Source organism: Alosa alosa, chromosome 2, assembly GCF_017589495.1.
Source record: "Alosa alosa isolate M-15738 ecotype Scorff River chromosome 2, AALO_Geno_1.1, whole genome shotgun sequence".
NCBI lineage: Eukaryota > Metazoa > Chordata > Actinopteri > Clupeiformes > Clupeidae > Alosa > Alosa alosa.
In genome coordinates, this window is record NC_063190.1 from 4,169,174 (window position 1) to 4,190,620 (window position 21,447).

General features: G+C 47.7%; 1 protein-coding gene across 7 annotated transcripts in view; it reads left to right on the plus strand.

The window, feature by feature from the left end:
- Positions 1-21,447, plus strand: part of specc1 (sperm antigen with calponin homology and coiled-coil domains 1) — an 87,450-nt gene that overhangs the window by 22,155 nt on the left and 43,848 nt on the right. The window contains exon 1 of one of the 7 annotated variants that reach the window (XM_048270698.1): positions 6,518-7,149. The exons of 5 other annotated variants lie outside the window; for them this stretch is intronic. In XM_048270698.1, the coding sequence (XP_048126655.1) occupies positions 7,110-7,149 (40 nt within the window). In that variant the 5' untranslated portion in view covers positions 6,518-7,109. Of the gene's footprint in view, positions 1-6,517; positions 7,150-15,970; positions 17,296-21,447 lie in introns of those variants that run through there. One more of the 7 variants, XM_048270699.1, reaches the window with a different exon arrangement.

The window sequence follows — 21,447 nt, forward strand, 5'->3', positions numbered from 1 at the left end:
TTGATCTGTTTTTCAGTGTATGTGTGTATCTGTGTGTCTTTGTTTGTGTGTGTGTGTGTGTCTGTGTGTATACAGTGTTTGTGTGTGTGTATCTGTTTGTGTGTGTGTGTGTGTGTGTGTGTGTGTGTGTGGTGTGTGTGTGTGTGTGTGTGTGTGTGTGTGTGTGTGTGTGTGTGTGTGTGTGTGTGTGTGTGTGTGTGTGTGTGTGTGTGTGTGTGTACAGTGTGTGTGTGTGTGTGTGTACAGTGTGTTTGTGTGTGTGTGTGTTTGTGTGTACAGTGTGTTTGTGTGTGTATAGTGTTGGTGTGTGTGTGTGTTCTGGGTTGGATCGCTCTGTTGCCCTCAGATCTGGTGGCCATCTGAGCCTGGTGGTTTGAACTCACAGAGTGTTTGTTTATCCAGAGCTCATTAAAACCTGCCGTCACACACACCGATCAAACGCTGTTTATTTGCAAGATCCCCAAATCACAGAAATCCGTCTCTCTGGGCTTTAGGAGATGACTCACAACAAGGAAAACCAACACAATCAAATCCCCTAAAATCACCCCGATGTTGTCAAAACAGTCTGGAAAAAAAGTGTCTGTTTACTGCTCTCTCTGTCACAGTGGAATGCAAAGCAGAAAGCATGGCCAATTTAGCTGCATACCTTATAGTGCTTAAATGGATATGCGGCTGTGGAAGACAAATAGCGAGGCAGCAGAGCGCTCAGTATTTTCTCTGCTATTATCAAGCTAACAGTCAGTCAGAGCAGATGCCAGATTCTGCCAGATTTATATCTAATAGACGAGGGGAAACTACACTTCAGTGGAAGTTAGCGGAGGTCCACAGACTGTAGGTTTTAATCAGGCTGAAAGCGCCTCTCAGGCAGGGTAGCATATGGCTTGATGGACATCTCTGAGTGGCAGATCTGGAGATGTGGTTGTGAGTGAGCATGCTTCTGGGCCTGGCATTTAGACTGTCCACATGCTCGTTTGATGATGGAGGGTATTTTCAAATGGTCATGTCGTGGTATTTTACTGTGTGTGAGAGAGGGCTTTGATTCTCAAGGGTGGCATTTTTATGTTGATGCCTTTTGAAGTTATGCCATGTCTTTTCTTTAGAGGGAGCTGTTCATTTATCAGTTTTCCCTCCTTTGCCCAGATCTGAATACTAAACACTGCTTTGAAGTTTAGTTTTTTTTTTTTTTTTTGTAATTTGTTTGTGTATTATTTAAACGTTAGACCAACTGGTTGTGTTTTATTTTTGTCACTTGTCGGGTGTGGTGGTAGCATAATTTGAATTGTCATATTTTGATGCATTGGAATCAATGTGTGCTTTCGTGGGAAGCCACCTCAGTGTTGGGAATCCCTCATGCATGACCTACTAATCAGCCCAAACTCAGCTGCAGCTGTGCCACATCGCTGTAATTCGCATCAGCACATTGCACCGCCCATCACCACACACAACTCACCCCCTGAACCCCCACAACACCCCCGACCTCACCCAAGCCCACCTCCCCCTGCCCTGTCCCTTCACAAAGAGCCCTGCTCCCCCTAAAGCCGCTCCTCTGGCTCCACACCAGCCAGCCCTAGTCAGGCAGATAACGCATAAAGTTATTTCCTCTCCGGCTGCTCTCTGGCTATAAATTGGTTTGTGTAAGCTGATGGATGGCTGGGTCCATTGCCTGTGTCTGCTGTGAGAAGCAGCGGGTACCAGCCAGCCCCGCGCCCCATGCTGGGGATGCTCCAGATAGGACTGCTGCTGCTGCTGACGCTGGTGATGAAGTGACAGCAGTCAGGGTTGATCCGCTGTCTGACAGAGATGTGTTTGGCAGTTTTCAGTATTACTTTTATTATCACACACATAATATATAAACACACACACAGGCATGCACGCACAAGGAACACACACACACACTTGTGTTCTCTCTCTCTCTCCTCGATCTACTTTCCCTTTTTTCTGTCTCTCTCTCAAGCTGTATGCATGTTTGCATGCATTTTGCAGATTGAAATAGGTCTGATGTAAAATGATGAATGTTGCAGTTTGTTTCAGACTTCAGAGCTAATAAAATATTCTGAAATTGTTGCTGCATGTTGCTGCTCCCTCACCCCCTTCCTCTCTCTCTTACAGTTGCACACACACTCAATTACTCACCCTCTCTCTCTCACACACACACACACACACTGCATCATATTTGTTATTCATTAATGAATAGCAGATCTAAGACTTGAATACAAACGATATGTTGTGGATCTGCTGGAGGAAGAATACGCTTGGACTCATTCACATGCATTGAGATCTACTGCATCAGGTTTTCCATTCTGTTCAGTTGAACACATCTTACTAATCGGACCTGGCAGGTCTGATGCACCAGTGGTGGACGGGATTCTAAATGTATATGGAGACTGAATGATTGCCATGGAGATTGAGCGCCCTTGGTAGTCGGTGTAACAAAGCTGTTAGGCGAGGGGTTAAAACACTACTGGGACCACACCACTTACTTGAGGACTTCATCAATATTTAAGTAGAGCTTGTGACCGACTGGGGAGGATCTCCAGCCAAGCGAGAGGACAGGAGGTGTCTGTGTGTGTGTGTGTGTGTGTGTGTGTGTGTGTGTGTGTGTGTGTGTGTGTGTGTGTGTGTGTGTGTGTGTGTGTGTGTGTGTGTGTGCGCGCGCTCGCTCACCTGGTTATAAATAGACCTCCTCCAGGAGGCACTCCCAGAGGCCTTTCTCACAGGTGGAGCCGCCTCAACCACTCATACCTCTCTCTCACACACACACACACACTCTCTCTTTCTCCTCCTCCCTCTCTCTCTTGCTCTTTTTATTTCTGTCTTTCCTCCTCTCTCATTCTCTTGCTATTTTCTTCTCTCTCCCCCTCCTTCTCTCTCTCTCTCCCTCCTCCACCCTCTCTCTCTCCCTCTCTCTCTCTCCCTGGGTATGGGCAGGTCCACGTGTGGGCTTAGGCGGTCCATGGCATTCATCTGAGCATGACATTGTTTAGATCTGAAGTTAAAATGTTCTGCAGGATTACACACAGTTTCGGAAGAACACTTGTAACAGTTCATGTTAGGAGAAGTGTGGACTGCCTTTTAAGTTGTTTTGTTTGTTTTTGACACATGACGGTGCAGCAGTCAAGTACAACCATAAGGCCATGTGTGGGGAAAGGGACTTGTCTGTTGGCCACCTGTCCTCGGACCAACTGAGTGAAGGGAGATGAAGTGCTGGCGCAGCTCCCAGTGGTCATCATGTCATTGAGGCCTGATTGCATTCTCTCAGGAAGAGCTTATGTCACCGTCATCAGGCGCCAGTCACTCTCATTTATGAACTCGATGACTCAGGCGAGAAGATGGGTCACCGTGCCGACAGTGCCCGGCCTTTCCCGTACATGGCATCTTATTATGGGATGGCAGAGCGGGGGTGGCTCTTCTCACACATGTCCGAGGAGTTGTAAATCACCGAAGCCTTTAATCGGGACCAAAGCCAGAGGTTGTGTCCTCTTGCTGCGTCCTCTTCCCAGATCATGTGGCATTTTTACGGGAAGAAAAGTTATAGCTCAAAGCACAATGCTTGTGCCAAAACTCTTGTAGGTTTATTTTTTGCCAGCAGGTTGTAACTTAGGGTAAGACAGCTGTTCCACATCGCAGATCATATGGATTTCTATGAAGATTGTTTCAGGCCTTGGGGGGTCTCACAGGGAGGGATGCTTCATCTTTTTTTTTGCCCATTTGCATCCCATCATCAGAATCATTGCCGTTTTCATAGCTCAGCCAAAAACAGTCATCTGTCTGGAGAAAGGGAGGGAGAGAGAGAGGGATGGGTCTGTGTGTGTGTGTGTGTGTGTGCCTGCTTAGCCCCTGTAGAGTTTGAGATGAGTGATGTTTGTGTCAGAACCATCCTGCAGCCTCCCGTCACCGTGAGGGATGAAGAGCAGAAGCAGCCGCAGCAGGAAGAGCTGGAGGACTTAAGAGGAGGGAGAGAAGGAGGGAGAGAAGGAGGGAGGATGGAACACAGAGGAGAGAAGAGGAGAGAGAAGGAGGGAGGATGGAACACAGAGGAGAGAAGAGGAGAGGGGGGGTGGGAACAGAAAAGTGGAGAGAGGAGGGGAGTAGAGGGGGGGGGGGTGGGAGCTGTTGTGACTTGTACGTGCCCAGACAGCAGTCCCACCACCACCCCAGAGGATGATGGGAGTATTTGAGTCCAAAGGCCAGACAGCCCTGTGGGCCCCCACTATTACCCCCCACCCCCCTTCCACACCCCTCCTGGTATGAACGCACAGGGCCACCTGGCATCCCGCTGGGACTGCGTGACCTCAATGTGCGGTCAGCCGTGACACGCCACCGCCGACAGACACTCTGCCGCACACGTACACCAGCAGGTAGACGGAACTGGCATGAGCACAGGCATCAACACTCAGCCACTGCCATCCTCACCACACACATACACACGCATACACACGCACACACACACACACAGCCACCCCCAAGCAACCTGCTCCCTGCAGAAACCTCAGACAAACAATGCTTTCAGAAAGGACACACAGTGTGCATCGTCCTGTGCTCTCACCTCATAGGGCAGTGGAAGGCCAAGGCAGATTCAGGCTGTTTCTGTGACTCAATGTCTAGACCAAAGCACAATATCAAGGTCATTGGTTTGGTTATACTCATACACATGCACTGAAGAGGAGAAAATTCATGTTTTCAGAGGGGTTTTTTTTAATCATCTGCTGTTAAAATACCTCAGGAGGACTGTGTGTGTGTGTGAGAGAGAGAGAGAGAGAGTCTGTGTGGTGTATTTGCATGTGTGATGTGTGTGTGTGTGTGCGTATGTGTGTGTATCTGTGTGAGAGAGTGAGTGTGTGTGTGTGTGTGTGTGTGTGTGTGTGTGTGTGTGTGTGTGTGTGCGTATGTGTATGTATCTGAGTGAGAGAGTGAGTGTGTGTGTGTGTGTGTGTGTTCGTGCGTATGTGTGTGTATCTGTGTGAGAGAGTGAGTGTGTGTGTGTGTGTGTGCATATGTGTGTGTATCTGTGTGAGAGAGTGTGTGTGTGTGTGTGTGTGCGTATGTGTGTGTATCTGTGTGTGTGAGTGTGTGTGTGTGTGTGTGTGTGCGTGATGTGTGCGTATGTGTGTGTATCTGTGTGTGTGTGTGTGTGTGTGTGTGTGCGTATGTGTGTGTATCTGTGTGAGAGAGTGTGTGTGTGCGTGTGTGTGTGTGTGTGCGTATGTGTGTGTATCTGTGTGAGAGAGTGTGTGTGTGTGCGTATGTGTGTGTATCTGTGTGTGTGTGGTTGTGGCGTAATGAGGGAGAGAAGCCTGGCTGATGGGAATGAGGCAGCCGAACGCTTCCACACACACACACAGCCCTCCGTAATGGGATTAAAACAGGAGGCTCATGCTGCGCACACACTCTCTCAAGCTGCCTTAACACCAGCACCAAAGCAGAAATGATGCTCGGAGAGAGGGAAGAGGGGACAGAGAGAGGACAAAACAGATGACTGGAAGAGAGAGAGGATGAGAAAAGGTGACTGAGAGAGAGTGAGAGAAAGAAAGAGAGAGGGGATGGAGGAGAGAGGGGTTGTTCTGATGATCTTTGTTAATTGTTAAGGGAGGGAGGGGCACATTCGAGTACTTCTTCAAACTTGGGTTTTGATGCGGCGCTTTTATGGCTGTAAATATTTCAGGGACGCATACATTGTGAATGAGCAGGAAAAACACAAGCTCTCCTCTCAGCAGCAGCAGCGCCCCTCCCTTTCACCTCCCACTGGGGCGAGCCAAACACACCAACCCCCTCTGCATCAGCAGTGCAACCAACACACACACATACATGCACACACACACACACAGACTATGGGTGTGGGTGCGGACGGGAAGAGTGTGTTTGCATTTATTGACATAGACAGGGTTGTGTGTGTGTGTTTGTGCGTGTGCATATGAGCAGAGGCGGGAGAGTTTGTCAGAATGGCTCTCCACATCTGCCTCTGAAGAAGGACAGACGGATCGATGGATGAAAAGATAAAGAAAATGAAGAAAGGAAAGGAAAGAAAAGAGAACACTCCACGGTTGGAGCCTGCCAAGAAGACTTAGCGGACAACACCCCCCCCTTTCCTCCCCTCCCCTACTTTTCCGTCTGTGTGCCGTACTTACCCCCACTTTCCCTTCTCTCTCTCTCACTCTCTCCCTTTTCATGAGCTCCCTCTGTTCTCTGAGTGGGGAAGTTAGGAGGAGATTGTCCAGCCACAGATCCTCTCTCTCTCTCTCACACACACACACACACAGACATGTTGGCAGCCTGTCACCCACTGTCTGCTGTGCAGTTAGCTTGTCTCTCTGGACTAGAGATAGCAGCAGAGTAAAAGCCACAGAGGAGGAGTGGACAGGAGAGAGGAGGAGGAGTGGACAGGAGAGAGGAGGAGGAGGGGACAGGAGAGAGGAGGAGGAGTGGCAGAGTCTATCAGCAGCACACTCTGTGGGTGTGTGTGTCGTGTGTGTGTGGCCACTCCCCCTACTGAATACTGATTAGAGCAGTTCAGAGTCTGATGAAGCCCATAGTGCAGCCTCTGCCTCTGTCTGTGCTGCTGCTGCTGCTGCTGCTGGTGGAGCTGCTGTTGTTGCTGTTGTTGCTGCTGTTGCTGCTGCCACCAGTCAGTTTCAGTCTGTCACTGTCACCAGTGGCTACACAGCCCGGACTCTGGCTCAACAGGGGGACTCTAACCCACACACACTCACACACACAATCACACGCTGCCTCTCACCTAATCCAACACCACCCAGGTTACTGCCCCAAGGACTGCTTTACCGGTTTGGCTGACTCGTCCAGGAAGAGCAGCGCGGGAAGGACACCAAAAGAAGAGGAAGTACAGTAGGGCAGATAGCCATTCCGGGATCTCTGTGGAACCGTCGCCAGAGTGGTGTGTGTGTGTGTGTGTGTGTGTGTGTAGTGGCAGCAGGCGTCTCCGCCGTGCTCTGCTCACCTGTCCGGCGTGTCTGGGTCCCATGCCGGCCGTGGCTGATGGATTAGGCTGAGCCCGCCCGTGCGCACACAAGAGAGAGAGAGAGAGAGAGAGAGGGAGGGAGAGCCAGGACTGTGCAGCGGAGTGGACCGCACCGCACCGCACCGCCACCGGAGCTATGGGCAACCAAGCAGGGAGAGCCGAGGAGCAGGAGCCAGGTCTGCCTCCACACAAGCATGGGTGCTCAGCTCTGTGCTAGACTGTCTGTCTCTTTCTCTTTCTCTTTTTTTCTCTTCCTCCTGTCTCCTTCCCTTTTTTCCTCTTCTTTTTGTCTCTGTTTCTCTCTCTCTCTCTCTCTGTCCTTGACTCTTGTTTCCCTCCTTCTGTTGTCTCTTTTCCTGTTCCATACTCCCTGTCTCCATCTCTCTTTCTTTTCTTGTCTTTTTTTCTCTGTCTCTTTTTCTCCCACACCTCCTCTCCTACAGCACACTGTCACTTACAGTAAGTTCATGTTTATGTTTGACATGACGCCAAGAGGCGTCTGTCAGTCGTCATTGCCTTGGTAACACATGGCTTTTTCATTGTCAACGTTCCCTTGCTCATTCTTCATCATTGCTATTGTGTGCGGATTCTCAGGAAACCGGTATCTGAACTGTTTAGTCAGACCTTACAGCTTTACACTAATGACCCTGTATGTTGAGTAACATCCTTCAGGCAGCACTTGAGAGAGAAGACATGAATATTGTTATTTCCGTCTTTTCTTCAGCGTGATTGATGGTGACAGGCATTCTTGGCCGATTCCGCCACGGCGTCTCTCTCGAGCGTGCTAAATTAATGGATGTGTTTTCATATGTTGAGACATGTAAAGTGCTGAGTAAGGTTGAGCTTGCCAGACTTCCATTGCTCAAAGAGAGAGTGAGAGAGAGAGTTAGGGAGGGAGAGAGAGAGGGAGTGAGAGAGAGAGAGGGAGTGAGAGAGAGAGTTAGGGGGTGAGAGTGGAAGAGTAAGGCTCGTTGGACCTGAGGACGTTCTGGTGCTTATCACAGTGCCTCCACAGTCTCGGTGCTGACCGAGGGATAAAACAGCCTCACACTCATACAGTCTCATTTCCATTACAAAGTCCCCTCCCCACGCACCCTCCAAACATCTCACAGCCTTTTTTTTAGAACTTTCACTTCACAAAGCAGTCAGTTCACTCCATCACCATGTTTTGTCTCTTTTTCTCGCCTGTCTCTCTCTCTCTCTGTTTTGTTGTGTGTTGTTCACACACCATGTCCTTTTTTTCCAGTCACATTTGTCCCCTTTGCTCTGTGTTTGCATAATGTTCTATTCCTAGATTGTAAACAAACACACACACACACACACACACACACACACCTTATCACAAGGCAATAGCTGTTGCTATCCGCTCTTATCCTTTAGTGTTTCCGTTTTCTCCTGGTCTACCATCGCGGCATTGGTCAGCTCCTCTTTTTATTGTGGATTCTCTATGTATAAGTGCATTCACAGTGGTCTGGCAGCTTTTGGCACATCTGTGGGCGGTGAATGTGGTCTCTGTGTGTGTTTTGGCAGAGAGAGGAGAGCACAGCAGTGGGGCTCTGTGGCGCTGTCGAACTCTTATCAGGCTTCCTGGTTTAAAAGACTCATCATGTCGGAGTGTGTGTGTGTGTGTGTGTGTGTGTGTGTGTACGTGTACGTGTACGTGTACGTGTGTTGTGTGTGTGTCTGTGTGCATATGCTCTGTTTGAGATAACGCAGCAGGCCCTCTGTGGCAACTGTATTAAACAGAAGATTAACTCCAGTTGCACCCCCCATCATATGCAGACACACACACACACACACACACACACACACACAAACCTTCACACAATAACAATGCCTCTGCTTTGCATCCTCCAACAGGTCAACCTGTAGATGTGCGATTGAGTCATAGAGGGGGCTGTAGTGATCATGATTGTTTTTGCATTACTAGTTTCTGCCTGGTGTAGAATGTCTTTGTGGGATTGAGGCTTCCTGTTGCAAACATCATGGGAAAGAGTTGCAGAAGGAGAACATTTGTGGCGACATGTGGTAAAAAAATACAAGTATGCAGTGGTACAATTTACCTGGGAGGCCAGCCCAAGTAGTGCCAGCAGTATACGTGGGAAAATCTCTGTTTATGTTTTCCTTGTTTAAAAGAAGCAGATGTTATGTTTACGCTCAGGAAGCGGTTCATTCTGAATGTCTCCCCCAGTAGTTTAATAAGAAATGAACTTTGGAGGACTGTGACTTTGTTGCCTGGCAGATTTAGAGCGTCCTCTCCTCCTTTTGATGATTCATTCATTAGTGAACTCCCCCATCCATGAACGTTCACGTGCTCTGTCTGCACGCCCTCGCAGAGTTGTCACACAGGGGGCTTTGAGAGTGACAGCACGCCAGAAACATCTGGAAAGAATCCCTCATCTCCTCAGTGTTCTCCAAGTGGTGTCACTTCCTGCTGTCAGAAGGTGCAGTGCAGTGACAAGGCGAGATTGTCCAGTTCACATGAGGAGAGGACTCCAAGGGCCTCTCCTGCGCCTCATCTGTCTTCACACACACACACACACACACACTCACAGCTCACTGGGGACTGACCATCTCTGACTAGGGGTATCAACACACTCTCACAACAGCACTAACAATGCTGTTTTCTTGGTTATCTCGAAACCAGTCAGGTTTCTGAGGTAAGTTACTGCTCTTAAGAAAGAGCATGAGGTAAATCTGGAGATGGGGCTTGACCTCATAAATAAGATCGATTTGATACTGTTTATGAACATCTCGTCTGAAAGGATTGTCTGACTGGTATGTTTGGATATCTGTGGAGTTTTTTTTAGCTGTTTTGGTGCTCACGTTAGTCACTGTCTCCAGAATCCTGTGGTTTGTGAATTTGGATGGATGAACGCATTTGCAGGATTGATGAGCCCTCTCGCCAGTCCAAATCAATGCCTCTGTCTGAGCCAGGGTCATGTGAAGAAGACCGCTGCATCAAGCTGGCCCCTCCACAGTTGATCCAAGTAATCATCTTTGGAGTGTGAGTTTATGAATGCCGAATTCCACTGCAATTATGAGCCTCATCCATCAGAGAAAATGATTAGCACAGCAATCCATCACACTCAGACAAGGAGGAGCTTGAGAGCGTGGAGAGTGGCAGGGGCAGCGTCTCCAATGCCCAGCGTCTGCTCCACTGAGGCCCCGGAAGGCAGGAGAGAATCTGAGCAGCTGCTGCTTAATGGATCTGCCACGCGCTTGTTTATTACTCCGATACCTCCGAACGGGCTTGGTATGGAGCGGCCTTCCGTAATGGTATTAGAATCGACTATTCCGTGGGTGATTTTTTTTTTTTTTTTTTTTTTTTCTGTCCACTCTCCTGGTGTTGAAGGAGAAGAAGAGAACGGTCACAAGGGCAACATAATTTATCTTAAAAGATTGCAACAGGACAGAGAAATATAATGTTACTGTAATTTGTGCCAGTGCTCTGTAAATTCGGTAGCTAAGTACAGTCATAAACATGTTTTGTCATATTAAATGTATTTTTTTTTTTTCATTATCAAGTGAAAGGAAAAGCTTATCCATTGATGTCGGATGTCAATGTTTTTCTGACTCCCTGTCAAACTTCAGGATCAGTCTTTGTCTGGTGGGGTCCACTAGACTATTAGCTCATGGTAGCTCCCTCATATCTAATTTAATTTCGAAGCTAAGGCTTGGCTCATCCTCGTCGCAATGTTCCAGAAGTGACAAAGCGAGCTGCTGGGAATGGGGGCTAACACCTCTACCAGAAAATGTCATCCGCTGCTTTTGTCCTCACGCAGCACAACAGCAACGTGAATCATTTCTCTCTCCCGACAGCTGAGCATTATTAGGGCCAGAGCAAGCACAGAGGATGCACAAAGAAACATGCTTCTGCTATCAATGGAACTGTCAGAGCCAAGCTTTATTGAATGTCATTGTGTCATTACTTCAGAAATATCAGAAGTTTCCACTCGGCCAAGAGGTCATATTTTGCTCTGTATCGGAACTCTGAGGCTGCTCGTTGCCCGGTTGCCAAGGGCAGGCTGGCACGGTGCCCACCCCCAGCAGATACCCAGATGACCTTATCAGTGAAATATGGCCGCACAGTGGGCCTATTTTCAGCTCGTCTGGAGAGGGAGACCCAGCCCTTTGTGAGATGTTTGTCCAGTGAGGTGGGCGAGTGCTAGACAGCCAGTGAAATAAAGAGAGAGAGAGGAGGAATGGTGCATTCTGCTCTTTCATGCTCAAAAAAGGATAGAAAACCACTGAAGCTTGGTGATGGCTCAGCCTTGCCCAAATGTTTAGCGGTTTGGGTAATGTGGCAGTAAGCTGCCAGGACACTTGGGGAGGTTTGGGGGGAGCTAAGGTTTTGATAATGTGTGAGTGAGTTGAGTGGTGATAGCGCTGCCGCAATAACAGTGTTACTCACTGGAACAACAACCTTGTTTGTTTTTGCTCTGTTCGCTCTCAGGCATCAGGAGTCGGGTTGGGGTTGGGGGGGGGGGGGTGGTCTGATAGGCCTCACAGCAGGAGCTTTCTGCAGGAGATACGCGGGGCCAACGGAAAAAGATTTCTCAACCCAGAACGCTGGACATCTCCAGCAATCAGACTGTAATAATACGGGCTTGTTTTACAGGCCACTCTCCAGAAGGATTATATCTGCTTGAGAACACGGTTTTGGTCGAAAAGAAAAGAAACAGAGCCCGAGTTGGTGCTTACTGTTTCACTTTTGTTTTGGTCCTCCAGGACATGCCAGGACCTTTAACATCAACGTGAAATCAGCAACATTGATATAGCACAGCATATATGCGGATGTGAATGCTGATGTCTGTGTGCGTACAGTGGCATGTTCACAAGCTCACGGCATTCGATGGGGTTCCAGTCGTGCATGAAGTTGAGATTTAGTGAGCCGGTAATGCAAAGCGATCAGCTGCCAATGAAGGGCTCGGTGCAGTGCTGCCCTGTGGAGCCTGTTCCCAGCAGGCATGATTCCACCTCCTTCTCCCAGCAACATGCCACCAGCGGGTGTCTCCACCATTACAGTCCGCGCTCCGGTGGAGCTGATGGACCAATAAACTAGCAAGCACCAGCCAAATCCAAGTGTTTAGTTTGGACGTACTGCTGACCAACGTGGTTTGTGCTACATTCACTGACCGGTTTTTGAGGGGTGAGTTGTTTTATGGAACAATTGTGCAAAAAGCATTCTGCTTCATTGTACATGGCCAAATGAACACTTTCTCTCCCAGCTTCACTTGGACATGAGCAGGGTTTGGACATGGACCAGGTTTCAGAAGGATAATGGCAGTGATGCACCCCTGCTGGTTGACATGAGAGCCCTGAAATTCTGCCGTCAGCAAATTCTTTGTGTGTCGCCTCATTGAAGTTGACCATCAGGATATGGTGTATAGCTACGTCCTGGATTGTCCATGACTCTGAGGAAGCCAAGCCTGCCCACGCCTGAAAGGAAAGAAATGACTATTAATGTAAACACACGCACCTTTATGTCCCTTGTGTGCTTAGGACAGGTGTGTCATATTTGGATTTACCCTATTCTGCTTACGTGTGCATGTGTGTGTGTCTGTTTGCACGTGTTAGTGCATGTGTGTTAGTATGAGAAATACAGTTGCGTCAGTCTGAACACAAACATGAAACCTCTTTGATCATGAGACCCAAATATTACCCAAAGTTCACCCTGCTGTTCAGCCGTGGCTTTGTTTCTCAAACACACGTCCATAAATAAACCAGTGAAATACTTCCAGACCATCGCCTAACAATGCGGTCCTAGCGAAATTTCAACATGCGTGTTTACCTCTGTCTGAGACACAAAAGTTTCCCACCGTAAACCGCCCTATAATCTCGTCCGGTTTGGGCCCAGCGAGAAGGTCCGTATCGAGGCCTAGTGCAGTCAGACACAGGCTGTTTGTTTGTGATGTCGTCTCACGGAACTGCACCGTGGCCTGTGGGGAGTCACAGGATCGGACGACTGCTTTCACAGTAAACAGAGAAATGCAGCTCCACCCGATTAAGATGTTTTCCTTGGAGAAAGGGGCTGCATAGTGACACCTCTCTCCCTGCCGCTGAAACGGGCATCGGTTTTGATACCCTTTTATGATATGGATGCTTTTCTGGGTTCGTTTGTTGACCATGACAGAGAGAAAGAGAGCAAGAGCGAAGGAGAGAAAAAAGGAGTGGAGGTCAGGGAGTGTGGAGCCGAGGACCCCTTAAGTGCTTTGTGGGTAAATCTGTCTCTGGCTCTGTGTTACAGCTTCTCATTAAGGCTTTATCTGCTCCGCTCCCAGGGGGATGACAAATACTTAATCTCAGAATAGATAGCTCCTCAAATCCCAATATATGAGAAATGGCCTAGAGAGAGGCTTTTGTCAGAGCGTAAAACAAATCATGTAAACCCCACACAAAGCACCCACCACAGGGTTATCTTGTGGTGAGAAGTTCATTATTGTTCTCAAACTTCACTATACATTTTTTTTTTTGAAGTGAAATAATTTTAAGTGAAATAATTGAACTGTCTTCGTGCTGAACCAGAGCTTATACCATTGTGACCTTGTGGATTATCACTCATGACCTTCAGATGTTGCTGTTGTGGAAAGTGGAGTAGTTCACTCAAAATATATTTTCCTGTTGCATCGCTACAGGTATGAAGCGTGTTGAAATGCGCGCAGCGCAAGGCCGACCAAGGAACCCTCTGTGGTGTTTGAGTGGTCGAGACCTTTCTGTCAACCCTTTCACGTTGGCTCTCTCTAGGTAATTTAGCCAGTGAGATATCAAGTCAGTCAGCAGATAGCCATCTCTTTAATGTGTACGCCACAGTCACCTCTTGTCCTCTTATGAGGGAACATTACCCAAAATCCTCTGATCACTGATGTACTCATGCTCTAATGCCCGAAACCAGCTCAAGCCTTTACATGAAATTAGATTTTCAAAGCAGTTGAAATAATGCCATGCGACTGCTGTTCATATGTAGCTAACAAGTACAGTATACAGTATTACCAGAGGATCTTGTGAGGTTTTAAATGACATTTTCGCAGCTCATGGGTTGAAACTAAGGTTAACATTACATCCCAGCGGAGTACTCAAGCCCTTTTGTGAAGGTCTGTATCAGACACCATCACAAGAGACTACATCAAACATGGTGCCATTTAAAAACAGTATTGAAGACACACTCTTTCAGAAAGAGAGGTTCGCTTTAGTCATGACTGGTGATCTCTGAAAACTCGAGGAGAGAGAGAGAAAATGGATGTTTTAGACACAGCGTTTGGTTGGCTGTGTTAGATTGTTTTTTTTGTGAAAGGATTTACAATGCTGTGGCACAGGAAATTATTGCTTTTCAGCCTTGACTGCTTACATGCTTTTAGGAAATTGTCCAATATCTCATCCAAGCCAAACAAAGCCCTTTTCTCTTGTTCTATCCAACCTATTTTTACATGTATATATCTGCACAATCTCGCGCGCTGCCACAGAGGAGCTTGGCAGATTGCTGTAGTCATGGACACTGATGTGAGGGTGTGATAAACGAACATCAAACAGCATCTCGGCCCCGTGCGCCGCTGCCCCCCCACAGACCAGCACTGTCAGCTCCGGGGCCAGAACATGGGCTGACAAGCAGCATTCTCAAAGAACCGCAGCAATGCAGACCTCAGAATACATGCTATGCAGAAAGCACCGCCAAACAAATCTGGTCAGCATTAGCCCGTCCAGATCAAATGCCAAATCAACAGTTAGGCAGCAGCTGTGTGTTAGGAACAAAACATGCCCTGGAGCTCAGAACCACGTGCCACACAGCACTGACTGTAAGTTGGTTATGTATGATTAGGTTATTGCCATGTTGCCTGAGTTTGTGCACTTGGTGATGTGGCAGCATTATTGGTGCATGAAACCATGGTTGCAATTGATGGGTCATAGTAGGATATTTCCCTTGTTCAAGTCAGGGTGTTTTATGGTGTCCGTCTCTTCCATTCATACTTGTTAGGAATGCCATTTAGGTATGCAACAGTTGCTTTTCTCACTGTCAGCTCACGACAGATACTGAAGCGTGCTTCTAATCTATAGTATCAGTATGAAGCACACTTGCAGTGGAAATACTGAGATTAATCTGGGTGTTTTCACTCTGATGAATTTGACAGGCAACGTTTTTTTTTTACTCTTGCCATAGTTGCATGTCATAAGCAAGAACGCCCTATCCGACTGAAATCAAATCCTAAAGCCGCAGCTGGTCATCTCGGGACTCTTGTCATCAGGTTAACCGAGTCTGTGGAATCTGCCACAACATAACTGTGGTCCTGTCATTTTTTTATTTCCTGAGGGAACTTAAGTATGAAAATATGGATAAGTAATGTTATGGTTAAGTGGAGTGATTGGGCCCAGGCCAACAGTGAACGGTAAATGGCAGAGTGGAGTGCAGGGTTATAAAGTGCTTGTTCGTGAAGTAGTCAGCGGGAAAAGAAGGCTGACTCATTGACTGGGGTGACATCTTGACTGGTGTTTGGTCAAGGAAGGCTGTGTTCTCGGGCTGAGAGATTGGCCCATTATGTGATTGCACAGGGGATCGGCATGCTGCTCGCAAGCGCTGGAGCACAAAGCCACTTCAAAGCACACAAAACACGATACAATCAAAGACTTAGTAACACAAGAATAACATATTTCCTCATTTCCATACAATTATATATAGGGTTGATCCTTATCTGTCGTAAACAGCCGGCCCCAAACGTTTGGCTAAAGCTATGCAAGGTCTGTGTTTGAAGGCGTATGGACGTCTGTGGTGGTGTTCTGGGTGGAATATGATCTCTGCCTCCCTCTGTGTATGTCATTTGAGCTTTTATCATTAAAGTGATTTATTCCCCTCTTAAATCCCAGCATAGCCTAATTAAACTGGTCCGCACTTTGCACAAATCAGGTCCCCGTCCACTCTGAGTCCGCAGTGACTTATACCGGTTGGGTGGGGTGGGGTGGGCTGGGGGGTACGACAGGGGCAAGTCTCCATCTCCATCTCCAGGTCTGCTGCATTACTGGGTCTCTGCTGCTCCTACAGTGTATCCCTTCCCGGCTGCTTTATCCATAAAGTGCAGCTGGTAACATCGGTTCTAAATCAACTACTCAGTCAATGAGGTCTGTTCTTTCACAGCATGAGTATTCTACAGCCACCTCCACATGATATCATTTCCTGATCATTTGACTTTATTTTATATTTTTTCTCTCTGAACAAGGCTTTGGGATTTGAAGCTGAGCCTGGCAGATTTGGTCTTGGCTGGAGCTCTCGAGGAGTGACAGAGTTCAGGGAACAATGCAGGGATGTGTGGGGGAAAGAGAGATGATGACTAGAGAGGAGTCTTTGAAATCTGATTATGACGACCGGGGATGGATAATCGCTGTAGTTTCCAATTTTCCATCATCCCACTCTGCATATGTGCTTATCATTTTACCCAAAGCCAGTGGGGAGCTGGAACTGACCTTTAGGATATTAATGTTATATCCCATGCACTCTTCAAAGCCTCTCAATGTGGATGCTTAGTGCCGCATGTTTGGTCTTCAAATAGCTCCCCAGGGTGTACAAAGCTGTATTGTTGTCTTTGAATATACAGTATAGTGTGTCAGTGTTATGACATGTATATGTTGGCATTATGTTGATTCTTGCTGACTGCTCGCTTGACTCTTGCCATCTTGCCCATTGAGTGTCACCACAGTGACGCATGGGGAAATTCTTTTCCCTTTTTTCCCCCTCCTCCATGAGAGGAAGTTGGAGAGGAATGCCAGTGCCGGGCCACTCTGTCCGCCAGTGTTATCCTGTGCATGCCCATCTCGCCCAGTCCAGCGCGTGGTGTTCTGGACAACAGGAAGCCAGGACAGAACGGCAGCGGCTGTTTTTGACACATGCCACCATCACCAGCGCCCCACACACACACACACACACACACTCACACTCACATCCACATGACTGGAAAACTTTAGGGCGTCCCATGTGGAACTTCCTGGAGCCGCATGGCAGTGGAGGAGGGGGCTGAGAGCCAGGGAATGCAGAGTGGCAGATAATCCGGCACCACTAACAACACTATAGAGCTGCCTCTACTATGCCAGTAGTACTTATTGCTGCACTAACATGCCCTTGTGGCACTCTACCTTGACAGTTTCACTTTTTTTGTAAGTCGCTTTGGATGAAAGCATTAGCTAAATGACTAAATGTAATGTAATGTAACAACAACACCACTTGCACCACCACCACAACCACCCTCGCTCCCCTCCCAGTGCAAAGGTCAAACCACAGTACAAGCTGTGCCACCCTCTTGTGTTCGAGTGCCCTCCCAGATGTCAAGGACCCCTGCAAGGTGAGGCGCTGTCACATTTCTACATCTGTCATCCATCAGAAGGCTCAGGGCGAGCGCACTGGGGGCATCCCGGGGGCCCTCATAGTGTTGTGCACTTAGTCACCGACAGTCAGACGGGGTCACTGGGATCAGGCCAGCCAGGCAACTCCTACCGTGGTCTGAGACCTGTAGTCCCATCAGAATGGTCCGATTTAATAAATGTGACAGTAATTTAGTTACAAAATGAGAACATTCAGTCATTTAGTTGTGTTGTGATTGGATGTAGTTTCAGGAAGGGAGAGAGAACGGCCCTAAAGTGGAGTTAATGAATTACTGATTTAATATATTCTGAAGTTCTACATATGATTATGTATTTATAAATGAACCTGCTCCAGAGGCTGTAGAATGCATTTGTAATGAGGCTGTAGACTAAGGGGATATGTGCTGTTTTCAGATAGTCAGGCCTGTTGATATTGGCAGTTCTCGTCAGCTTTATTTGGCTGGCTGCAAACTACTGACAATTCACATACACTGCAAAAGCCGAGTATCAGGTGATATGCATGCACGGTCGCACAGTGGTAAAGGAAAAAAAGGCTCGTAAATGGCACGTCACTTTCTATTAACTGTTAAGTGCGCTGCACTTTGGAGATCCTCTCTCATCCTTTCTCTCCCTCTATAATAGCATTTGTTCCATTTGTCTTGTATTCTCCCTCTGTGTTCTGTTGCCATGTCCAGTCTGTGGAGGTTGTATTTTGAGTTATATGGGGGCACTCAGGTGGTGTTGAGTGGGGGCTGATTTACATTTTTCCCAGCCGTGCCACCACTGATGGGAACGGGAATCGCACTGCCCTGAGCGTCGGCGGGCAGGCAGGACGTGGTCATCAGCGTAAAGGGGCCCGTGGTGCTGTCATCAGCCCAGCCCACGCCCCCTCACGTTTCCTCCTCACTCTTTACATCAATCTCTCTCCAACTCTCTCAATCTTGCTCTGTCAATTTCTCTCTCCACTCTCCATTCCGCGAACATGAGATTGTACTCCCTTTCGATCACAGCTTTGCTCCTTCCTCCGTTTCCTGTCACTCCCATCACTTATTCCTTACTTGTCCCTTCTTGTCATGTCATTCTCTGTCCTTTCCCGTCCAGCTCTCCTAAAGTCTCCCAGCCATCTTTAAAAGAAGGCACTGAGCACCATCTATCAGGGACACAGATGCACACACAAATGTCTGTCTTATTCAAGTGTGTTGGACAGTTTCTTATAGCTGATGACACATACACCTTAAACATTTATAATATTTCTGATGTTAGGTAGGCTAAAAATAATTGCGTCAGCCTGTGTTCGAGTAAATGTACTTTGCAAAGTGACTTGTGGAGTTGTATCTGTCTCCTGTCTCTCCAACCGTTATGTTGGGTTGGAGAGTTGTATTTCTCTGTTTTATTGGTGTTCATAAGTAGAACCCATCTAATGTTATAGCCCAGAGTCCTCCAGGCTATAACTCTCAAGACGAGGGAGCAAAAGAGTCAGGCGATCCCAGCTCTTCCAGCAGGGAGCTGGACACAGCCTTTCCATTTATGAATGCACCTCATTGATTCACACTGTACTGTGCACGCAGGGGACAGGTTAGCGGTGATGTCATGGTGCAGAAATAGGGCCCGTCTTTGGAGCGAAGTGCATTTCACGCGGTGCATATGGCTTTTATTCTGTCCGCTGCGCGCTGGACGAGAAATAAGAAGCGGCCGAGAGAGACGTCCCAGAGCCCCGGCCCAGGCATTAGTCACACTGATGGACGAGGGCCACTTTCAGACACAACCGCTGTTTTGTTTTTTTTTGGGGGGTGCAGCAGCGTAATTGATTCACTTCCCCAAGTGGAGCCACGGGGGACCTCCCATTGTGTCAGGCTTCTGATCATGATAGCAAGAGAGAGGACCCCCCCGCCCCCTCGCCACTGCAGAATTAAAACCGCTGCACTGCTCTGTTTTAATTAGAGATTGCCATACATTTTAATTTAATTAAACACCTGTTTGGAATTTAATGGAACACTGAACACTGAACGTCTCTTTAATGATCAAGTGGAATTTTACCATATCTGCCATTTATTTAGCTGTTCCCTGGTAGGGCCTCCTATCCGTCCAATCCAGGATGCTATCGGCCAAATCAAAATTCCTCTGAGCAGAAATAGAATCCTTTGAGGTGCTCACAGAGAGAATTTATCAGGTTGATCGCCAAAATAGCACAGAGAGTTACACTGAAGTGGACAGTTTACCATAGGAATGTTTCTTTTAAACCATAACAGGGTTGGACGCACCGCAGGCTATGCAAGTTGAAATTGCACAGATGCTTTACTATGCATATGAGGTTTGATCTCTGATCTTGTAGAGCCATTCATACATGTCTTCGCAAGAATATTGAATTAAGTTTCTTTTTTTAATCAGAAAGACTTGTAAGTCACATATTTCTCTTGTGTCTTCAGTGTTATACCTTTAAGCAGTTATTGAATTGGATCAGGGGAATAACTGTTTTCAGCACAACACTGCAATAGTCGGAGTACGTCATGCTGTTGGGCTGCAGTCTGCTTTAGTACTTAGGTGTTAAGATTCTGCTGCTGCTGATGTATTATTTAGAACGCCATGGCCTGGTTCTGTCTGTGGCGCACGCATTTGAAATGCACAGAGCAGATACTATTATAGATTTTTAATGACACTAATGGTGGCGGGGCGGGATCTCTCTCCCGTGGGACGGACTGGCAGCCCACAGACTTCTCCTCTCTGACTGACAGGGCAAGCCAGCGCAGGTCCGATTGTCTGGCCTTGACTGTCTGTCTCCACACGTTTTCCTTTCGCTCAGCTTAGGCTACTCAGGCTTAGTTCAGATGAGAGTCAAAACAAGAGCCCCCCCCCCCCTTTCCCCCTGTATGACTGACAGCCAAACCACATGGTCCACAGTGAGTGCTCCAGTCTGGTTGGCAATGTCCTTGGAGTCTCCGATGAATTGTTATCTGGACATGTGAGCATTTTTATTACTATTTCGTAAAGCAGTGAAATCGCTATTTTTGTTATAACAAAAAACAGGGCCTTCTAATTTCATACTATAAATAGAAGAGCGGTATGTTTTTGAGGTAGAGAGGTTGCCAGGGGACTGCCTTCATCTCCTCTGTGCTGCCTGAAATGTCCTTTTATATCCTCTGAAATCCACTGTAGGAATGCTAAACAGAGGTTTCAGCCAGTCAATAGCGTGTGTGGCTTGGCAGCTATCGCCCCGGCTGAGGCTCTGTACAATGAAGCGATAGTCACCAAAAACTGCCCCGATCAATGGGGACATGCTTCCACAGTCCTACGGGGAATAGGATTACCATTCGAAATGAGACAGTACCCAGTATGTGTGTGTGTGTGTGTGTGTGTGTGTGTATGTTTAACTCAGTCACTGGAATGTATGGTAGTCTAGCAGTGTTCGTCTTTTGTCTGTGGGTGTGAATGTTGTCTCTTCTTCGTCCTTCTTTGTGCGTTTTGTGTGTGTGTGTGTGTGTGTGTGTGTGTGTGTAGTCACAGGCATGATGAGATGCGAGTGTGAGTGTGTGTTTGAGGGAGCATGCATGTTAATCTCTCAACTGGGGTTAGTCACTCTGTATGGCTCACCACCAGTCTATGCTAAACATGCTCAGTGGGTGCTCTTGTGTTCAACCTAGACACAACCACCCCCTTTGTAAGCCCCCACAGCCCCCCCCATCCCCCTTCTGAACCCACTGGAACGTTCCGTGTACTGGGCAGTCATTGTCATCCGTTGTAAGAAGAACCCGTCATGTTTGTGTTGGTGTTTGCTGATTATACCAAAATCAACAATGCAGCTTTCACCATCCTGTCTGCCCTCCACACACACACACACACACACACACACACACACACACACACAAAATCGGGAGAGAAGGCTTTGCCATGCCCGCACCCACACTGATGTGGCTGAATTGCCAGTGTGTTTGTGCCGCACGTTTTGTTTGCCCCTCGCTGGTATGAAGTCACAATACACAGTGGCAGTGCCTAGCAGCCATATTGATCTGTTGACACAAAACAGGTTCTGTCTGGCCACTACAATGGGCACTGAATGAATGACACTACACTCTGTTGTCACATCCAACATTTCCATGAGAAAAGCAACAATGGATGTAATAGTATCAGTGATGAGG